General features: G+C 44.2%; 1 protein-coding gene across 1 annotated transcript; it reads left to right on the top strand.

Moving 5' to 3' along the window:
* The first annotated feature begins 803 nt into the window (after positions 1–803).
* LOC142835302 (proto-oncogene serine/threonine-protein kinase mos-like) lies at positions 804–1802 on the top strand. The gene has a single exon (XM_075948758.1). The coding sequence runs from the start codon at positions 804–806 to the stop codon at positions 1800–1802; it is 999 nt and encodes a 332-aa protein (XP_075804873.1).
* Positions 1803–21513: the final 19711 nt, after the last annotated feature.

Raw genomic sequence — 21513 nt, 5'->3', positions numbered from 1 at the left:
AAAAAATGTCCTTGTAGAAATGGATGAGAAGTATAACAGAAAGTTTGGAATTTCCTGGCTGGAAACGTGCTGAGGTCTGCAGATCCCGAAGTCTGCATGGGGGGGGGGGCAGAGGATGTGCAGGCTGCCAGGAGCAGTCTGGACCAGCGCAGCCTCTTCCCAACCCTAGGTCGCACGTGCCCTGACCTTCAGGAGTTGCCTTTTGCCTGTGGAGATCACAAAGCCTTGTTGTATTTGATGAGATAAAAGTTAACGCTCCACGGATTGCCCGCCGTTGCCCGACTTGCCCGTAAGTACAGTGGCGTGTGAACTGTACTGAGGGGGTAGTAACACAGAATCGGGTGTTACAATTGGAAGCACCCCTGGGATCATCAGACCCATCTGCGAGACCGGGAAGTAGGATCCCTGAGAGGTCGCCCTCGGAAGGCTGGCCAGCAGTCTAAGGGCCGGTGTATCAGATGATACTTGAACATCGCTTTCATCGTATTATGATTAAAGAGACAGTTTAAAGGAGAGGTGAGCCCTGAGGCAGGCCGGTGCTCTCTAACCTGTGAGAGGTCGTTTTTTGCTAAGGTTTTACTTTAGCTGTGAGACAGCAATGGTTTCATCTGAAAGAGACTGCCCTGCTTCACCTGCGCCCCACCCCCACCCCATCTTGCCAAGTAATAGCGCAGCTGTGGCTCGTTTTAAGAATACAAGGAAGGAGTAAAAGGGGCTAGGGTGAAGGGGCACTTCCAACGCCTCCTGGTTGTTCCTAGTCGTTTCTCCCTAGTGCCCCCGTGCCTCTCCTACCTGAAGGTGTGATGCCATCTCCTCTAGCCCTGTATCGCTACGCCCATGGCAAACTGTCACCCTCGGTGGTCTCGCGGCCCTGCAGCAGCCCCTTGGTGCTTCCCAGGAAAGCAAGGAAGCTGTTACTGGGGGCCGCTTCTCCTCGGGCCCCGTGGCTGCCACGCCGACAGGCCTGGTGCTCCATCAACTGGGAACAGGTATGCCTGCTGTACAAGCTGGGCTCCGGAGGGTTTGGGTCGGTGTACAAAGCCACCTACCGTGGTGTTCCCGTGGCCATAAAGGAAGTGAACAAGCGCACCAAGAACCTACGTGCATCCCAGCAGAGTTTCTGGGCTGAACTCAACACTGCAAGGCTGCGCCACGACAACATAGTCGGGGTTGTGGCTGCCAGCACGCTCACGCCCAAAGGCTCCAACAGCCTGGGTACCAAAATCATGGAGTTTGGGGGCAATGTCACTCTACACCAAGTCATCTACGGTGCCACCAGCTCTCCAGGAACTCTAAGCTGCAGCAGAGAGCCACTGAGTTTGGAGAAGTGCCTTCAGTATTCCCTAGATATTGTTCGCGGCCTGCTTTTTCTCCACTCACAAAGCATTTTGCACTTGGACCTGAAACCAGCGAACATTTTGATCAGTGAGCAGGACATCTGTAAGATTGGCGACTTTGGCTGCTCCCAGAAGCTGCAAGATCTGTGGTGCAGTCAGACGCGCCCTCACCACATAGGAGGCACCTACATGCACCAAGCTCCCGAGCTCCTGACAGGAGAGAGCGCCACGCCCAAAGCCGACATCTACTTTTTCGGTATCACCCTCTGGCAGATGTCCACCAGGGAAGTGCCTTACTCAGGGGAGCCTCTGCAGGTGCTGTACGCCGTGGTGGCCTACAAGCTGTGCCCCTCGCTGGCAGGGGCGGTGTTCACTGCCTCCCCAAGGGGCAGATGCTGCAGAGCATCCTCTGTAGCTGCTGGGAGGCCCACGCCCTGCAGAGGCCCAGTGCAGAACTGCTCCTGAGGGACGTGAACGCCTTTCGAGCAGCACTGGGCTGACTCCATCCAGCCTGGGCTGAGAGAAGCTTTTTATTTCTGCTTATTTTTTTTAAAGAAGTAAGAATGGTGTGGTAGAAAACATACCCCTGGGGCATATTTTTGGAAAATAAAGTTACTGAAATGCTTTTCCTGAGACTAACGAGGCTACAGGTCTCATGGACATCAAAAAAAAATGTCTGCTGGATACTATGGGCCTGAAGGCTAAAGATGGATGCCCCACCGGTACAGAGGAACTTTGGGTGACTGTACAGGCAGCGAGATGTCTCTGTCATTTCTAGAGTTTTGAAAGTTGCTTTTTTCTTGTTTGCTTAGGTAATATCGTATCTTTCTGGAGTCTTTGGAGTTGAAGATAGATAGATAGTTATAGTTACAGTTTTCCATAGCTATGAAAAAAGATAAAATAGATGTAAATATTGTAACTTTTACTTAATAACTGTTTTGTTATATGTAATTTTGCTATGTTAAAGTTAAAGCCTTCCTCTTTTTTTTGTTTAAACAGAAAAAGGGGAAATGATGGAGGAAGGTTATTGGCTAATAAAGGAACTGCCTTGGCCCATTTTATTGGTTAGAACATAGGTGGGTGGAGTAAACAGAACAAAACGCTGGGAGGAAGAGGAAGTGAGCTCAGACTCCACAGCTCTCCTCTCCGGAGCAGACGCCTCAGAAAGACTCCATGCTCCCTGCTCCTGGTCAGACGCAAGTGATGAAGCTCCGACCCAGGATGGACATAGGCTAGAATCTTCCCGGTAAGCACACCTAGGGGCGCTACACAGATGATTAGAAATGGGCTAAATTAATATGTGAGAATTAGCCTAGAAGAGGCTAGATAGGAATGGGCCAAGCAGTGATTAAATGAATACAGTTTGTGTGTTGTTATTTTGGGCATAAGCTAGCCAGGCAGCCGGGGTGCTGAGGAGGCAGCCCCGCCGCCCTTATTACTACACACATATTGGAGACTGAACAGTCCACCTGAAAGCTCTCGAAAAAAAAGAAGCAGACTCACCTAGGAGGAGTAGAAGACTGGAAATAATCAAACCGAGGGCTGAAATCAACAAAATAGAAACACAGAAAACAATCCAAAGAATCAATGAAACAAAAAGCTGGTTCCTGGAGAAAATCAACAAGATTGATAAACCCCTATCCAAACTAATCAAACGGCAGAGAGAGAATATGCAAATTAATAAGATCAGAAAAGAAAAGGGGGATATAACCACAGACACAGAGGAAATTCAGAGAATCATTAGATCTTACTACAAAAGCCTGTATGCCACAAAACTGGAAAATGTAAAAGAAATGGACATTTTTTAGATAAGTACCATATACCAAAGTTAAACCAGGACCAGGTGAACAATCTAAATAGACCTGTTAGTCGCGAAAAATTAGAAGCTGTTATCAAAAACCTCCCTACCAAGAAAAGCCCAGGACCAGATGGTTTCAATGCGGATTCTACCAGAACTTCCAAGAAGAGCTAATACCTATACTCCTTAATGTATTTCACAATATAGAAACAGAAGGGTCATTACCAAATTCCTTTTATGAAGCTACAGTTACTCTGATACCAAAACCACACAAAGACTCAACCAGGAAAGAGAATTACAGGCCAATCTCACTCATGAACATCGACGCAAAAATCCTCAACAAAATACTGGGAAACCGAATCCAAGAACGCATTAGAAAAATTATCCATTATGATCAAGTAGGCTTCATCCCAGAGATGCAGGGCTGGTTCAACATACGAAAATCTATCAATGTAATTCATCATATAAATAAACTGAAAGAAAAAAAAACATATGATCATTTCATTAGATGCTGAAAAGCATTTGACAAAATTCAACATCCCTTTATGATAAAAGTATTGGAGAGATTAGGGATACAAGGGTCATACCTAAATATAATAAAAGCTATATACAGCAAGCCAACAGCTAACATCAAATTAAAAGGAGAGAAACTCAAAGCCATCATACTAAACTCAGGAACACGACAAGGCTGTCCACTCTCTCCATACCTCTTCGATATAGTGCTTGAAGTTCTAGCAATAGCAATAAGACAACATAATGGGATCAAGGGGATTCGAATTGGAAAGGAGGAAGTTAAACTTTCGTTATTTGCAGATGATATGATAGTGTACATAAGCGACCCCCAAAACTCCACCAAAGAACTTTTACAGCTGATAAACACCTTTAGTAATGTGGCAGGATACAAGATCAACTCCAAAAAATCAGTCGCCCTCTTATACACAAAGGATATGGAAGCAGAGAGGGAAATCAGAGAAGCTTCACCTTTCACGATAGCCACAAACAGCATAAAATATCTTGGGGTAAATCTAACCAAGGAAGTGAAAGATCTATTTGACAAGAATTTTAAGGCATTGAAGAAAGAAATTGAAGAGGATACCAAAAAATGGAAGGACCTCCTTTGCTCTTGGATTGGGAGGATCAACATAGTAAAAATGGCAATTCTACCAAAGGCAATTTATAGATTCAATGCAATCCCCATCAAGATCCCATCAAAATTCTTCACAGATCTTGAGAGGACAATAATCAACTTTATATGGAAAAACAAAAAACCCAGGATAGCCAAAACAATCCTATACAATAAAGGATCTTCTGGAGGCATTACCATCCCTGACTTCAAACTCTATTACAGAGCTACAGTAATAAAAACAGTGTGGTACTGGCATAAAAACAGAGAAGTCGACCCATGGAATCATATAGAAGACCCGAATTTTAACCCACAAACCTATGATCAACTCATTTTCGATAAAGGAGCTAAAAGTATACAATGGAAGACAGAAAGCATCTTCAACAAATGGTGCTGGCACAACTGGATGTCAACCTGTAGAAGAATGAAAATAGACCCATCTATCACCATGCACAAAACTTAAGTCCAAATGGATTAAAGACTTCAATATCAGCCCGAACACACTGAACCTGATAGAAGAGAAAGTGGGAAATACCCTACAACAGATGGGCACAGGAGATCGCTTCCTATGTATAACCCCAGCAGCACAGACATTAAGGGCAACTTTAAATAAATGGGACCTACTAAAACTGAGAAGCTTCTGTAAAGCAAAGGACACTGTCACTAAGACAAAAAGGCAACCTACTGACTGGGAGAAGATCTTCACCAACCCCGCAACAGACAAAGGTCTGATCTCCAAAATATATAGAGAACTCAAGAAACTAGACTTTAAAATGCTAATTAACCCAATTAAAAAATGGGGCACTGAACTGAACAGAGAATTCTCAACAGAAGAAGTTCAAATGGCCAAAAGACACTTAAGGTCATGCTCAACCTCCTTAGCAATCAGGGAAATGCAAATCAAAACAACTTTGAGATACCATCTTACACCTGTAGGAATGGCTAAAGTCAAAAACACCAAGGATAGCCTTTGCTGGAGAGGCTGTGGAGGAAGGGGTGCCCTCATCCATTGCTGGTGGGAATGCAATCTTGTGCAACCACTTTGGAAATCAGTGTTTTGGTTTCTCAGGAAAATCGGGATCAACCTACCCCTGGACCCAGCAATACCACTCTTGGGAATATACCCAAGAGATGCCCTATCATATGACAAAAGCATTTGTTCAACTATGTTCATAGCAGTATTATTTGTAATAGCCAGAACCTGGAAACAACCTAGATGCCCTTCAATGGAAGAATGGATGAAGAAAGTGTGGAATATCTACACATTAGAGTACTACGCTGCGGTAAAAAACAAGGACTTCTCGAAATTTTGCATGCAAATGGATGGAAATAGAAAACACTATCTTGAGTGAGGTAACCCAGACCCAAAAAGATGAACATGGGATGTACTCACTCATAATTGGTTTCTAGCCATAAATAAGGGTCACGGAGACTACAATTGGTGAACCTAAAGAAGCTAAATAAGAAGGTGAACCCAAGGAAAAACATATAGTTATCCTCTCGGCTATGGGAAGCAGACAAAATTGCCGGGGAGAAAATTAGGATCTTGGGGGTGGGGTGGGATGGGGGTAAGGGGAGTTGGGGAGAGAAAAGTGAGAAGGGGAGGATGGGGGGAACTTGGGGAAAAAGGATGATTGGGATAAAGGAAGGTTGGATAGGGGAGCACGGAAGCACAATTCTTAGTTAAGGGAGCCACCTTAGGGTTGGCAAGAGACTTGAACCTAGAGTGGCTCCCAGGACCCCAAGGTGATGTCCCTAGTTAGTTCCTTGGGCAGCTGAGGATAGGGAACCTGAAATGACCCTATCCTATAGCAATACTGATGAATATCTTGCATATCACCATTGAAGCTTCATCTGGTGATGGATGGAGATAGAGACAGAGACCCACACTGGAGCACTGGACTGAGCTCCCAAGGTCCCAATGAGAAGCGGAAGGAGGGAGAAGATGAGCAAGGAAGTCAGGACCATGAGGGGTGCACCCACCCACTGAGACAGTGGGGCTGATCTACTGGGAGTTCACCAAGGCCAGCTGGACTGTGACTGAAAAATCATGGGATAAAACCGGACTCTCTGAACATGGCGAACAATGAGGGCTGATGAGAAGCCAAGGACAATGGCACGGGGTTTTGATCCTACTTCATGTTCTGGCTTTGTGGGAACCTAGCCAGTTTGGATGTTCACCTTCCTAGACATTGACGGAGGGGAGCGGACTTTGGACTTTCCAGAGGGCAGGGAACCCTGACTGCTCTTTGGACTGGAGAGGGAGCGGGAGAGGAGTGGGGGGAGGGGAGAAGGGTGGGAGGAGGGGGAGGGAAATGGGAGGCTGGGAGGAGGCGGATACTTTTTTTTCCTTTTCTCAATTAAAAAAAAAAAGAAAAGAAAAGAAGACCGTTTGCCTGAGGGAGGGTATTTTAGGGGTAGTGTGTTACTAAGTCTGAATTGATCATATAATGCTTATTCCTATAGAGTTCTTCTTGAAGATAAAAAGAATTCATGCATCTGGAAGCATTTTGTAAATGAGAATATACTACGTTGTACATGGCATTATCTTTATAATGCCCTGTTATGATGGCACGATGTAAAATTTGTTACACAGGCCATGTAACAAAGACTGAGTAAGGACAGGTTAGAGATAAAAAGACTATATCTGTAATATTCTGTTTTGGCCTCTCTACTCTTAGAAGTTTCTATAGAAGAGTTTTATCACCGAGTCTTCCATGTTGCAGGGCCTGTCCATGGTTTCTGAGCCAAGAGCTATGATCAGGTGATTTTGTAGATGAAAGTCCTGGCAATTCTGCAGAGGTAAGGGATGAGCAGCTGCTGATCTAACTGCAGATGTCAGGTGGCAGTGGCTGGTGTCACCATGCGCAGCTCATGAATCGTATATATCAAGGAGGTCAACCTGGTACAGCATTTCAATGTGCCAGGTGCTTTCTGACACTCTGGGGACGTCACCAATTCCAAGGCAGAAAGGGTTAGACCTTGATGTTGACAAGAAGTACTTTTTCTTTAACAGGCTCTAATTCTTGGTGTCAACTGCTCATATCTGCCTGTTATCCTTTAACTTTTAAGTTTTCTTTTAAAGATAAGACCATAGTGTCCTCTCTCCAACTGTTCATCCGCTGAGCATCAGTCATGGTTTTGGACTTCAATGGGCTCCTGTATCTACTCTTCCTCAATCACGGGAAATTTCAGCATCCTGGTCCACTGCTCCAATGGCTTAGCTTCCAGTTTTTCCAACTTTGGATTCCTACAATTTTAAACTATACCAGGCTTTTTCTTCTGAGCAGATGAAATCACCTTTCTTGTAATTTTTCTAGGTTTATTTCTTTATGTCTTTAGCCAGGATTTTCAGGGGGTCGTCACTGATCAAATCTGATCTCAATCAGCCTTGAATGGATTCACACCCTTTCATTTCCTGTGGAAATAACCTAGTCCCACAAAGAAATATTTTTTTATTTCCATTTTAAAGTTAAGGCATCCTTAAGATAAGTAGACTGGTTTAATTGGCCAGTCCCCTTTACAATTCCATGTCTTCCATCAGCAGTCTTTGGCTCATCAACATTCAAAAATTTGAAATAGACACAACAGCATACGGGATCCAGACTCCGCGTGTATTTCCAGTCTCTATGTGGCTTATTCTTTTTACTATTATTTATGAACTATTTACTTTTTAATAACTGTATACAGCCATTTTCTTTTCTTTTGTAAATGTGTGCACATTTTTAAACACACTGTAACCTCTTTAGAATTTTTTTCCATCTGGATCTGCCGTATCGTGTATCTCTAGCCTTTTCTGTCTGTATGAGCAAAAAACTGCTAAGCTACCTGCAGCTTTGGCGGCTGACTCTGTCCCCTTCTTGGGTCAATGGAAGCCAAGCCTAAGCCTCCAGGCCCAGTCCAGAGGTGTGTGGCTGGGAACTACATTCAGTCCCAGTTCTGGAAAGCCAGTCCCTGTGCATGGCAGCCAATTTTACTTAGCTTACTGTTTCTGCTTAGCACATAGGCTCTTTTTATTATTTTTCTCTTTGTTTATTTTTAGTTTTTTTCTTTTTTCAGCTACCTGAGGCCCTATGTGGAAATTTGGCCCTCATGTTGGCATGCCAAAATGTACCATGGTTTTTCTTTTAGGCCACCAGTCAGCTACCAAATCATGACACAGAAACTTATTATTAGTTTTGAATGCGTGGCCTAGCTTAAACTCATTTCTGGATAGTTTTTTTTTTTTTAACTTAAATTAACCTGTTTTTCTTTATCTACCTTTTGCCTTGGGGCTTTTTACTTTCGCTTTCTGTGTAACTTCCTTTCACTGCTCCTCCTGTGTAGCTGCCTGGCTGGTGGCTGCCTGGCTGGTGGCTGCCTGGCTGGTGGCTGCCTGGCTGGTGGCTGCCTGACTGGCTGGTAGCTGCCTGACTGGCTGGTGGCTGCCTGGCTGGTGGCTGCCTGGCTGGTGGCTGCCTGGCTTCTTGCATCAGGTGTGTTCCTCACTTTCTCCCTCATTCTCTCCTCTCTTCTTTTGTTCTTCCTCTTGAGCCTAGCTTCCTCCCCCTATTTGTTCTGTCCGCATGCCAGCCACACCTATCCCTCTCCTCTGCTGCTATTGGCTGTTCAGCTCTTCATCGGGCCAATGAGGTGCCTTCAGCAGGCAAGGTGAAACAAATGCAACACATCTTTACATAGTTAAGCACAAATCTTTACCCCATTAAATAAATGCAGCGTAAACAGGTGTAACACATCTTTGCCCAGTTAATATAATATTCCACAGCACTAACCTCCAGGCTTTTTTAGAATCCTTCTTCTGTGGCTGCACTCTGTATTTATTGCCACCCAGAAGAAGTACTGCTCTAGAATGTGATACACAGCATCCTATTCTCTCAGAGGAGCCAGCTAACTAGGTTGTTCCCGTACTCCATAGCTTCCCTTACGTTGGGTGCTGGTCCCCCGCTCTGCTCATCACCCAGGTTTGTACAGCATCACTATTCTCTCCCCCAGCAACTTCCCTTTCACACTCTAACAGAAACTTTAACTCCATTATCCTTTCTGTTCCTCTCATGGTCTTCCCCTCATGGCTCCCTTCAGCTTTGCTATTCTGGTCTAGACCCCACAGCATGCTATCTTTTGTTGTCATTTAATGAATATGCTCATAGACCTGAACCCACTGACAGCCTGCTCTCCCGTTCTGGGCTTAAGGAGTCAGTAGCTATTGGCATCACTGACTATCCAACACTTCAAGCTCCCCAATACTCCTAACTAGTTTTATTTATCTACCATTTCCTCCTCACAGGAGCCTTTCCAAGTCTCTGCCACACTCCTCAACCCATTTTTCTCCTAAGAAATTACTCTCACCTCACGTATAGAATTTAGATTATAGATACATTCTCACCCCACCACTAATGGCCACATCCTTCAATGCCCTCCAACTCTCACGCACCCTAGTAAGAGAGAGAAGTGTTCCTTTTCCCCCTGAAGACATGCATTCAACCATCAGTGAGGCTTCCTGCATGCCAATATGCATTGTGCTTCATGCAAGGGTAGGAAAGACAAAAAGGAGCATAAAATAACCCAGGTGAAAGGGGCCTGTGAATTAATAATAAAAGTCAGTGTGCATTAGGATATAGTCACAGGTAAATGCACAAACTATCAAAACTGTGGTACATACAGTAGCCTGATTCAACTCTTACGGGAAATGGGTGAAGTGTCATGTCACGGGGGCAGGACTTTCTGACTGGGACATTGCATGACTCAATATTTAAACAAGGATCAACCATTAACTAGGGAGTGTTTAGGTTATGAAAAAAGCAGGAAAGCCAAAGATTAGAAAGAGAAGAGAAGAGAAGAGAAGAGAAGACAAGAGAAGAGAAGAGAAGAGAAGAGAAGAGAAGAGAGGAGAAGAGGAGGGAGGGGAGAAGGAGAGAGAGAGGGAGAGAGAGAGAATAAAAATGTATGAAGTTAGATGCATTCCACAAATAACTTCACAATTACTATTCTTCCCAATCTGTCTTTCTTATTTTGTCTAGTATATGACATCACTATCTGCTTGGCCACTAGAAATCCTGGCTTGTGTGATTTCTCCTTGTTTCCCTATGCACTCCTTCACTAGTAATTGAGGCCACCACATCAGTTCTTCTTGTGTGCCTCTCCGCTCTCCTTCTCTGCCCAGCCTCAGTCCAGTGGACTCAGAATTGACCGCACCCTTTTGCTCTTTCTAGGATGATGATTCTAACCTGTACAGTCAGTTGCAACCGTGTCCAGCCCCAAACTTGCTGTTTGAGCAGGGCAATAAAGTCTTTTTATCGTACAACCTCTGCCCCACCTTTTATAGTTCTTGTTCCCTGGCCATTTACAGTATCCGTGGACTCTAGAACTAGTCTACCACAATTTCCCTGGCATACCTTCTCATTTTAAGCCTAAGTGTCTCTCCCCTCATAGGTATAAGGACATTGATGACATTTTTTTTGAGGCAGGGTCTCATTATATTATCCTGGCTGTCCTGGAGCTCTTCCTGTAGACCAGGCTGACCTCAGTTTAAACGAGATCCACCTGCCTATGCCTGCCATGTGCTGGGATTCAAGTCATGATCCAGTGTATCTGGCCTTTATACCGTTTCTTAACACATATGCGCTCTAGTGTAGGCAACCATCTGACATTTCAGTCATCTTTGTTCTTTCCCACATAATGCCTTCTCAACCCACCCTTCTAGCTTTCCCTTTTAGTTTATGAATGATGATGATGACACCAACAACCTTCAACAAATTGGCCCCATTTTAGTCCTACACCAAGAGTCTGAAGTCAAGCTGACCCCGAGGCAGGAAGGCAGGAAAACTGACCCCAACCTTCACTCACTGCCACAAGGGGTGAATAAGCCAGAACCACGCTAAAGAGCTCACCCTGGTCATGAGGACAGGGGACCACTAGTGGGCTGACCAACCCTGAGGCTGCCCAGGCTCAGAGTCAGGGTGAGGACGTTGCCCACCCCAGTATCCATCCCATCTATGTATGAACTGGTAGAGCTCAGGAAGGTGACTTTCCCGCAGACCCTCCAAAGCTGCAGAATCTCCACAACACAGGGCAACAACAGGATGTCCAAGAAGAACCCCAGTGAGGGCCCAGCATAGATAGTGTAGTAGAAACCAGACCAATGACTCTGCAATGAACACTTGCAAGTAAAGTTGTATGGACAAAGGCATTTACTGTGTGACTCACTGTGTCACACTGTAACTTCCAGGATGAGATTTTTGATTCTTTTCCTTTTTAAAAAAATTTTATTTTGGAGTGGTGGGTTGTAGAGGTGGATGGTGGATATGGAGGGACAGGGAGATGGATGGAATCAAGATGCATGATGTGGAAGACATACAGAATAAATACAAAAGCAAAAACAATTTTTAAAAAGAGTCTTGAGTCAGCTGAAGTGTCCTGATTCAAGTTAAATATGTCTTGACAGCCCATTTATCCCATCTGTCTGCCCAGAACCCCCTCTTTATCTCACTGCCATCACCCATCTCTCATTTTTCAGAGTCTCTCTAGTCCCCCAGTGTAGTGCAGAGTTAGAACCAAACTCTCCCTGTATGTGCCCTGGTTATGCAAGCTCTACTTTCCCTCTTGCCTATAACTTACGCTTTTATGTCCTCCCATGAGGCCTAACCTCTCTACGACAGGGACTGCTCACTCTCCTATTTTCTAGAATCTTGCTTGGGTTTCTGAAAAACTGGTACTCCATTGATGTCAGTAAATGTGGAAGGAACCGAATGGGAAAAACAAAAGCCCCAGCCAAAGATTGAAATGGTCCAAGTTCAGCCTCAGGCAAACCCTGGGCTTGAGTAGGGTATTTCCGCCCACCTAGGCTTTGTCCCAATGTTGGAATCTGAAATCTTACAATCTTATAGAAACCTGAACAGTAGTTTAATTTAGTAAGAGGCTAGACCTCGGAAGAGTTAAAACAGTTACTTGGGAATCTGTGAGGTTGCTGTAAGCACTCTTCCTTTCTTACACTCTTACACAAACACACTGAAATACAGCTCACTGTAAAAGGTCAAAGCAAAACTAAAGTGTGGCCACGCACCAGCAGCCGCCAGGGATCTAGAAAATGGGCTTTGCACTGAGAGATTCAAACAAGGCTGCTGCTTCAATCTCAAGCATCAGGCATCCCCTTGGCCTCACCTCCACATTCCCTAGTATCCTCCTCATCTGCCTCTTGGCAGACCCTTGAGCCACTTCTGATTTGGAGCTACTGGCAGTGGGTTGGGAGAGCCACTGCAAGACCACAGAAGCCCTGAAGGTGAAAGCACCGTCCTGTGTGGGAGAAGGGGATGTAGTAATATGGGGCGGCGGCGGGGCTGTGTCCCCAAACACCCCAGCCGCCTGCCCTGCCCGGCTAGCTTATGCCCCAAATAATTACACGGACACTGTATTCTTTTAAACACTGCTCTGGCCCATTTCTAATCATCTGTGCAGCGCCCCTAGGTGCGCTTACCGGGAAGATTCTAGCCTAAGTCCATCCTGGGTCGGAGCTGGGGCATGGTGTGCGTCTTCCCTGGAGCAGGTAGCATGGCGTCTCTCCTGAGGCGTCTGCTCTGGAGAGGAGAGCTGTCGAGTCTGACCTCACTTCCTCTTCCTCCTGGCATTCTGTTCTGTTTACTCCACCCACCTAAGGGTGGGCCTATCCAATGGGCCTAGCAGTTTCTTTATTGCTTAGCCAATGAAATCAACAGATTGATATATGACACTCCCACATCAAGGGGACATGGAAGGGCAGAGGGTGACACAGGAATTTCAAAGAAATACTAGCATGTTGTTCATAGGCTTCCCATATGTGTCCTATAGAAGAGACTATTCCCAACTAGTTTATACATATATGTGTATATGTGCATACTATGTGTACAGTAGAATTCCATGTGATTTAAAAAGTCCTTACTAGAGCCCTACCCTACTCCTCAATTATTCTTCGGCAGAAGGAACCACTAGTATAAATTCCTAGCTGTAAGTATGACATGTATTGTATGCATATACAAATATAAATATGCACATGCAAACATATCAAGATTAAGATATGTGTATATGTGTGTATGTGTTTGAAGCATAATGCACTACATCCTATTTTTGGGTATTCTATTTTAGCTCATATAGACATTCAGAAATATATATTGTGGTCAGAACACTTAAGTTCTACTTTCTTAAATGTTGAAGTGTACAATGAACCATTACTTTTTAAATTTCTGCATAATATACTGACTATAAGCTCATGGTATTCAGCCAAGCCTCCATATTTAATTTGTTTTTAGTTTACTGCTATTTCTAGCCATGCTGCAGTGGTAATCTCCCTGCATATGTGACTAGCCAAAGTCCGGCTGGAGCAGATGATGCATCCAAAACTTAACTCAAGAGTTTAATAATGAAGAGGCCATTTACAGAGCGCTGGCAGGATTAATGGAACCAATAATAAACAGCTAAGCCCTCAGGAACTAGCAACAGTGAGAAATGTTTGCCAACCCTAGCATAAAGGGACAGGAGGAGGGCAGTGTTACTGGAGGCTGGTGACATTACTGTAGGAGCAAGGAGAATGAGTATCGTTTTCCCAGTCTTCTCTTCTCTCTAGCTTCCTGCTAGCGTTGCCTAACCACTGCTTGCAAGTGGAAGCCTGAGCAGGAGCAAGCTGGAGCAAGGCCTTCCTCTCAGGTCTGCCTGTGAGGCTGGAGCAGGCAGAGAAGGGCTACACACAGGTCTGAATCACAGGGGAATAACCAGTATGGTGTGTCTTTACACAAATGTGCCATGAATCTGTTAGAAAGTGTTCCTCTCGTTGTCAGTGTGTAGGGAAGAGCTCCCTGGAGATCCCGGTGATGGCCTTGCTTTCTCGGGAGAATTCAATGCTTAGTTGTGCCTATGGCTCCTCAGAATTAAGACTGCATTTCCCAGACTTCCTTGTCAACAAAGTGATGTAAGAGGAAGTGTTGTGAGGCAGCTTCTGAGAGTCTTGTCTGAGGACTGCTGGCCTGTTCCCTTGTCCCTTGTGTAATTTTTTCCCTATGGTGGATTTCACATGCTGCCCAGGACCATACCACTTGGCTGGTGCTGTGAAGCTGGAAAGAGAAAGGATCCTGAGAGCCACACAGAGTAAAAGCTGTTCTGCTACTCCCAAATAGATACACCTTTGGACTGCATTTATTTTGGAGAAAAATTAGTTTGATATGTAGTTACTTTCTTTGCTATATAGCTGAGACCATTCATAACATTTAATGGGTACAAAAGTATAAACACTTAAAATTTTATGAATATTGTCATATTTCATTGATGAGTCATTTTTAAAGCTTAGGGTATATTATATATCTCAATTAGTCAGTTGACTAATTGACTAGATATCAGTTGAATATATTTATATCTATATAGATATAGATATATATCTACATATATATATATATATCTAAATGTATGTGGTATCTAGATGACTGGAGAGGTGGTTCAGCAGTTAAGAGCACACAAGCTGCTTTTCTAGAGAACCTGGGTTTAATACTCAACACCCACATGGTGGCTCACAACCATCTATAATTTCAGCCATAGGGGATCCAACACCCTCTTTCCTTGGGCACCAGATAAGCACTTCCATACATAAAAGAATAAAAATATTTTATAAAATCCATGTCTGTTTGATGTGCTCAATGGGACCTCATCTCTTGTCCTCATGATCTTGTACCAAGCGCTCTTAAGCCAGCCCCAGTGAGAAGACAGATCAATGTCTGCAAAGAAAAGTTACTGAGACAATGTGAGCTGTCACAACTATTACTAAGACTGACCTTAATTGTCCTTCAGAGATGTACTGGTCTGTGTAATGTCTAGAACCATTTTTTTCTTTCCCTCATTAAAAGTGAACATTAGTAAAGGTGGGGGGTTTATGTCCAGTAACTTAATATTTTTTATATCCTTAGATTGCTATCTATCATAATGAAGTTGAGTACCTTTTCATATAATTTAAGTCATTTACATTTGTTTTCTAGTGAATTTCTTGTTAGTGTCCTCAGTTCCTCCTTGAGTTGAATTTATTTTATTTTGCTAAAACACTATAATGTATTATGGAATTAGTTTCTATTTAGTATGATAGTAAAAATCTTTCCCCAGGTCTCCATGTGTCCTTTTAACTTGATTTCCAAACACAAATTTAATATCTGGTGAAAACAATCCTTCTGAGCCTAATGTCTCCTTCTTGGAAAGATCGAGCTATAAGGAAGAATCACAACAGAGAGTCCAGACTAGCCTCAAATACCTATGCAGATTTAGCCTGAGACAAAGATGACATTTCAAACCAAATGCATTATTCAAATAATAGTGACACTGTTCACACAATTATATTTTGTTCTCTAAAATATGGATCTTTATAGACTTCTTACATGTTAGAAAATTTATCACTATCTCTGTTTTTGTTTAAATAAGTCTGTAAAGGCATAGAAGAAGGCATAGGGAATCATTTTATATTAAAGATATAGTAAAGACACATCTTGAGTATAAAATATTGTAGTATATATAAATATTATATAAAGATTGAGGAAAGATCTTTCTTTCTCTAGATTATAAAACACTCCCCCATGCTTTCTCCTAGGAAATTATATTTTGGTTTTTTTTTGTTTGTTTGTTTTGTTTTGTTTTTTTTTTTTTTTTTGGTTTTTTGAGACAGGGTTTCTCTGTAGCTTTGGGCTTTGGTGCCTGTCCTGGAACTAGCTCTTGTAGACCAGGCTGGCCTCGAACTCCCAGAGATCGGCCTGCCTCTGCCTCCCGAGTGCTGGGATTAAAGGCGTGCGCTTTTTCCATCTAGAAGATACTTAATTTGGAGTGAATAGTAAAGAACAGAGTAAAATAATTCTGCAGACAACATGGTTGAGGCTGATGGAAGCAAAGCCTTCTGACCTTGGCAATTCTGTGGTTTACTGTAAGCTTTGGTAGACACAAGGGGCTGGCGGAATTTCCAGGGGAAGGTCCTGTCATACATACAGAATCCCCCAAGAGGTTGCAAGATTGCAAACATGTTTCACGTATTACACAATGGTGCTCATCACCAGGTAGTGAGAACAATTTCTTCCTCTACCACTATAACCATCCTGCTCTCTGCACCCAGGTTAGGTAGCAACACCATGAAACTCCACCCTGTGCTAAGGACACAGACAGGAGAATGGCCGTGCACTGTGTCCTGGAAGGCTGGTACCCAGCCAGTTGAGCCACAGCCCATCTCTGGCACAGGAGCTTATCCAGTGCTTCAGCAGCGGCTTGCAGTCAGAACAGAATCTGCTGGCTTGCACTCCCACACCGCCCGTGGAACAGCAGGTTCAATGCCAGGTCTATTTTGACTTTTTGTGCTTTGGTTTCTCATAGGGAAAAGAGATTAAAACATGATGTGGCCATTACCTGAATAAATATATAGAAAGTATTTAAGAATCACTTGGCAATGCTAAAAGAGACCTTTGCCTAACATCTTTAATATAAAATCACTCCTGTCTCTTCTCCTGGAACTTAACAAATTCATTTATACAAAAATATAAAATATAACAAAATTTCTAACCTATGAGAAGTCTACATCCACAAAATTCACATTTTAGAGGGGAAATATAATTGTATGAGCAGTATTACTGTCATTTGAACATAACACATTTGGTTTGAAATTTCACTTTTGTCTCAGATTAAATTTGCATGTGTTTGAAGCTAGTCTGGATTCTCTACACTGACTCATCCCTGTAGCTTAATCACATTTACTTTATAATGTTCTTTATTAGCTGGCAGAACTTGCCTAATTTATTAATTCATTAAGCGTCCTTTGCAGAATTTTCTGGCAAAACTTGGATTTTTATATTTATCAGAAATTCTTAGAGCTGAAAGACCCCACAGACCCCCTCCTCAAAACCCGCAGCTAGCATGCTCCCGGGGGAACGTCCTGTTTGTTTTAAACAAATCTCCGGATCAGCAGCCAGCCTGCTCCCGTAAGAACATCCCAGGTGCCTGAGAGAACAGGAGATAGAGATAGGAAGACTGCAAGGCAAGATGTCAATAAGATAGGATGTCAACAAAGCAGGTTAGTTATAAGATAGGAACAGGATGACTGTTGCCAGGCATCCATGCTGAGAGAGGAAACCTTTCATGCCCCCCGCCGCATTCCGATAACCATGCTTTTGCTTCTGTAAACTTGCTTCTTGCTGACACCCATGCTAAGAGGGGAAACCATTCATGCCCCCGCCTCATTCCGGTCGATCGATAACCACGCTTTTGCTTCTGTAAACTTGCTTTTTGCTCTTCCCTATAAAAAGCCCGTCCTCCAGTTGGCAGGTGCGCAAGTCCTCCGAAAGACTTGCTGCCCGCAGGTACCTGTGTTTACTCAATAAACCTCTTGCTAATTGCATCCTGTGGCCTGGTCTCGGAGTGTCCTGGTTCTGGGGTCTTCATCAGAGAGGAAAGGTCCTCTCTGAGGGTCTTTCATTTGGTGCGTTGGCCGGGAATTGAAGACCTTCACCCAGGAGCTACCGACCCACCACCGGGAGGTAAGCTGGCCAGCACCCATTCGTTAGTCTGTGTCTGTGTCATTTGTGTTCTTTGTTAAGCTCTGTACGCTCAGATCTGAGTGCTCTGAATCTGGCGAGGTAGAAAGGAACTGACGAGTTCGGACTTTCCCTCGCAGCCTTTTGGAAGACGTTCCAGGGGCGTCTGGAGCCTTCGGGGCTCAACCCGTGTCGGAAAGATACGTGGATCTGGTTGGAGAAGGGAGGTCTGGACTCCCATTGTCTCCGTCTGAAATTCGGCATTACGCCGAATCCGCGCCGGCGCATCTGTATTGTCTGTGTATTTTTGTGCTTAATATGTTCTTTGTTTTGTATATCTGTTTGTACTCGAGTCTAAATCTGGTACCATGGGGCAGTAAATAACCACCTCTTTGACCCCAACTCTATGAAAATCCAAAAGGAATGCTGACAGTCTGCCCCTCCTTTACTTCTCTAGGCTGTGCCTTGCTGAGGCTGTGCTGCTGAACTGCCCTGCTTGCTATTGCAAGGGGGGAGGGAGCAGGGCTGTGATCTCCTGCGGCGCAGCCTGGAGCCAGGCCTAGGCGGGCAACCAGCCTCTGAGCAAACTTCTCAGCAGGACGCAGGGCAGGGCATGGCAGCAACCCTGGCCCAAGTCAGAGAAGGGGGCAGCTGTGGGCACCCCCTGAAATCCTTGTGCTGAGAGTGACGTCCTCTCTTGCTGACCTGAAGTCCACCAGCACCGCAGGGGAGGACTGGGGGAGGAGGGCTGCCTTAGACAGTCCAAGGTGTTCCCTCCCCCTACAGCCAGTGCAAAGGTCTTCACAGCTGCTACTGGCAGTGTGAGGGCTAAAGAGGAACTGAGTTGAGGCTTCCAGACGGTGGACCAATCCTGACCTCACAAGTTCCCTGGAGGGAATTCCTCCTGGGGCCTCTGGAATCCCATTCAGAGAAAAGCTGCTAGATTGCTGTGAGTACTGAGGTGGGGTATGGGAAGCTTGTGCTATACAACTAGGAGCTCACTATGGACAGAGCTGAGACTGAAGCCAGGTCCTGGGAGGATCCCCAGTGGGGTTCCCTGTGGAGAAGGCTTGTTTTCCCTGGAAAATAAGGTGCTAGAGATTGAATGGCAGCCCCCATCTGCAAATGCCATGTAAAACCTTGTGCCAAAGATCTGTGGCCCTTGCCCAGGGGAAGTAGCTGGTGCTAACACCAGGGTCACAGAACTAAGGCCTCCTGTGGAGACACATGCCAGCCAGTTGGGTCCAAGCTGGTGCTAATTCCTCCCCACAGGACCCAGTAAGCCTGGGAACCTACAGTAGGTTATTTCTCTGGGGTCGGATACCCTATTAAAAAGCAAAGGTCCCCTAAAGAACCTGGACCTTTCCATTTTGGCAGTAGGGCAAGAGATTGCAAGTAAATATCCCTGTGGCTGTTGGTAAATGGTAAATGTGGATTCAGAAGTGGCAGGTAATGGAGTAAGCTGACATTAAAAGGGCCTACCAGCCCTGATAACATCTGTCTTCCGGGGATGCTCTATACCAGTCATCATGTGCTGCATCCAGGTAAAAGCCTCTGGTTTAAAAATTGGGAAAATTAAATTAAGTCACTTTAAAATAATATGCTTATAAAAAAAACACTACAGATTGTTGGTTTCTATATTTCTTACTATGCAGTGTGTCCAGAGGAAAGTAAATTCCCAGCTCTGTTTAGATGGATGCAGGACTACACTGTCTTCAAGAACTATTGCTGTAAAAGCCCTGGCACAGGGCCGGGGCCCTATGAACAGCCCAGCTGAGCTTCTAAGCCAGCCCATGTTTAGATCTGAATTTAACACTTGTCTGCTCACAATGCTTGTGATAAGGTGGGGGCCCCGAGTTGCCCCACAAGGCAAAGATCTGCTAAAGCCTCTCACCCCACTACGATGGCAAAGGGGGTGTTACTGAATGATGAGGTTGAGTTAAAATGGCCCTTTTGACTCTTTATAATGTTTATGGCTATTTAAAAAAAAACATGGCAAAGATTCTCATTTATTATTAATATAAAAAAGGTACATTTTGGGTTGTTTTCAGATTCTGTCAATGATAATATAAAGGATGTCGCTAAGTTTTTAAGGTAATATGTTATCTAATTCTGAAAATCCACCATGCTAATGTTCAAAGTAGCTGTAAGCATAAATTGTCAAATGATATTTTTAATCTTGGTCAGTTTTACAGGAATAAGATAAAATCTCAGAATTGTTTAATTTGCATTTCCCTGATGATTAAGGATGTTATATTTAAGCAAATTTTAAATATCTTTCAGTCATTTCAAGTTCATTTGTTGAGAATTTACAGTTTTGGTCTGTGACATAATTGTACTGAAATATTTGTTTTTATGAGGATTAAGTTCCTAAGTTCCTTATATGCCTCATGATACCTCCCCATTCTACAGGTTGATATTACATTCCGTTGATTATATCCTTTGCTATACAAAAAGCGTCTCAGTTTTAAAAATCTTATTTATTGATTGTTTCTCTCAACGTCTATGCCACTGAGGCTGTGTTTGAAAATGAATTTTAAACATTTTTTCCTTCTATAAAAAGTTCAATATTGTTGGTTTTATGTTAAGGTCTTTAATTTGTTTGGATTTCAGTTTTGTGCATAGAGATAAATATGGATCTATCTTCATTCTTCTACATGATAATGTCTAATTAATTCTTAAAGGGAGAAACTGACAGTCAAAATGCTGGGCTCATGGCAAATCTCAGGGGGGGGCTGCAAGGCACCCCACTAATTCGGCCAAGGTAAGAGAGGTTCTCCAGGGACCAGTTAAAATCTATGTTCCTTAAATGATTAATAAAAGTTTACAGGCATTTTACCCAACCTCTGAAGGTCAGCAGACAGCAGTAGCCATGGCCTACATAGGACAGGCAACATCAGATATAAGAAAAAGTTACAGCAAGTAGATAGGTCACAAGATTATACCTAGTAAAATTTGGAGAGACCAAAAAAAAAAAAAATGTTAAACGAGGGACAGAGAAAGGGAAGCGAAAGAGAGAGAGGCGGGAAGCAAAAGAAAGATAGGACTCAGACAGATTAGGAGCCTGGGCAACAGAAGATCAAAGACAAATGAAGAGGAACACTGGAACTGAGTAAAGAATACAAACTGGACACCTTACGAACTAGAAATTTGGGAAAAAGACAAATAAATGACTCGTTCCTCCCTGGTCACTTCTGAATGTATGACCAAAGCCTTATGTTGACCAAACGAGGGACTTTTGCTTTCGCTGCTGTTTTCAGTTCTGCAGGAGACGCAGGCTGCTTGTCTGCCTCTGCCTCTACCACGCCCTCCTCAGCAGGATGACCACCTCTCCCTGCCATCACCGCTGAAGAAATCCTCACCTCCTAGCAACTGCCTTGGTGCTGTGCTTGCTCTAAAGCCTGCATGAGCTCTGACTGCTCACTCTACAGTCTTGCTCCCCTCACCCATGTCAGACTGTGATACAGCAGTCACCATGCTACCACAGGTGCCCTCCTGTGCCAGACTACTGCTCCTGTGCTGGGCTGACGTCGATGGACTATGGATCCTGCCAGCATCTGCATAAAGGACAGGCGAATGGCAAAATGGCAGGCTAAGCTGTGCCAGACAGAGCCGAAAATGAGGGCGAAGCTTGCCAGGGGCACAAGGCTGGCGGTCCGAGCTAAGCAGGTACACAAGACTGAAGGTAAGCGGAAGGCGGGGGCAACATTGGTGGACAGGAAGCAAATGATCTGGGCCAGTAACCTC

Source organism: Microtus pennsylvanicus, chromosome 14 (assembly GCF_037038515.1).
Source record: "Microtus pennsylvanicus isolate mMicPen1 chromosome 14, mMicPen1.hap1, whole genome shotgun sequence".
Taxonomy (NCBI): Eukaryota; Metazoa; Chordata; class Mammalia; order Rodentia; family Cricetidae; genus Microtus; species Microtus pennsylvanicus.
This window is presented reverse-complemented; position numbering and strand designations above follow the sequence as displayed.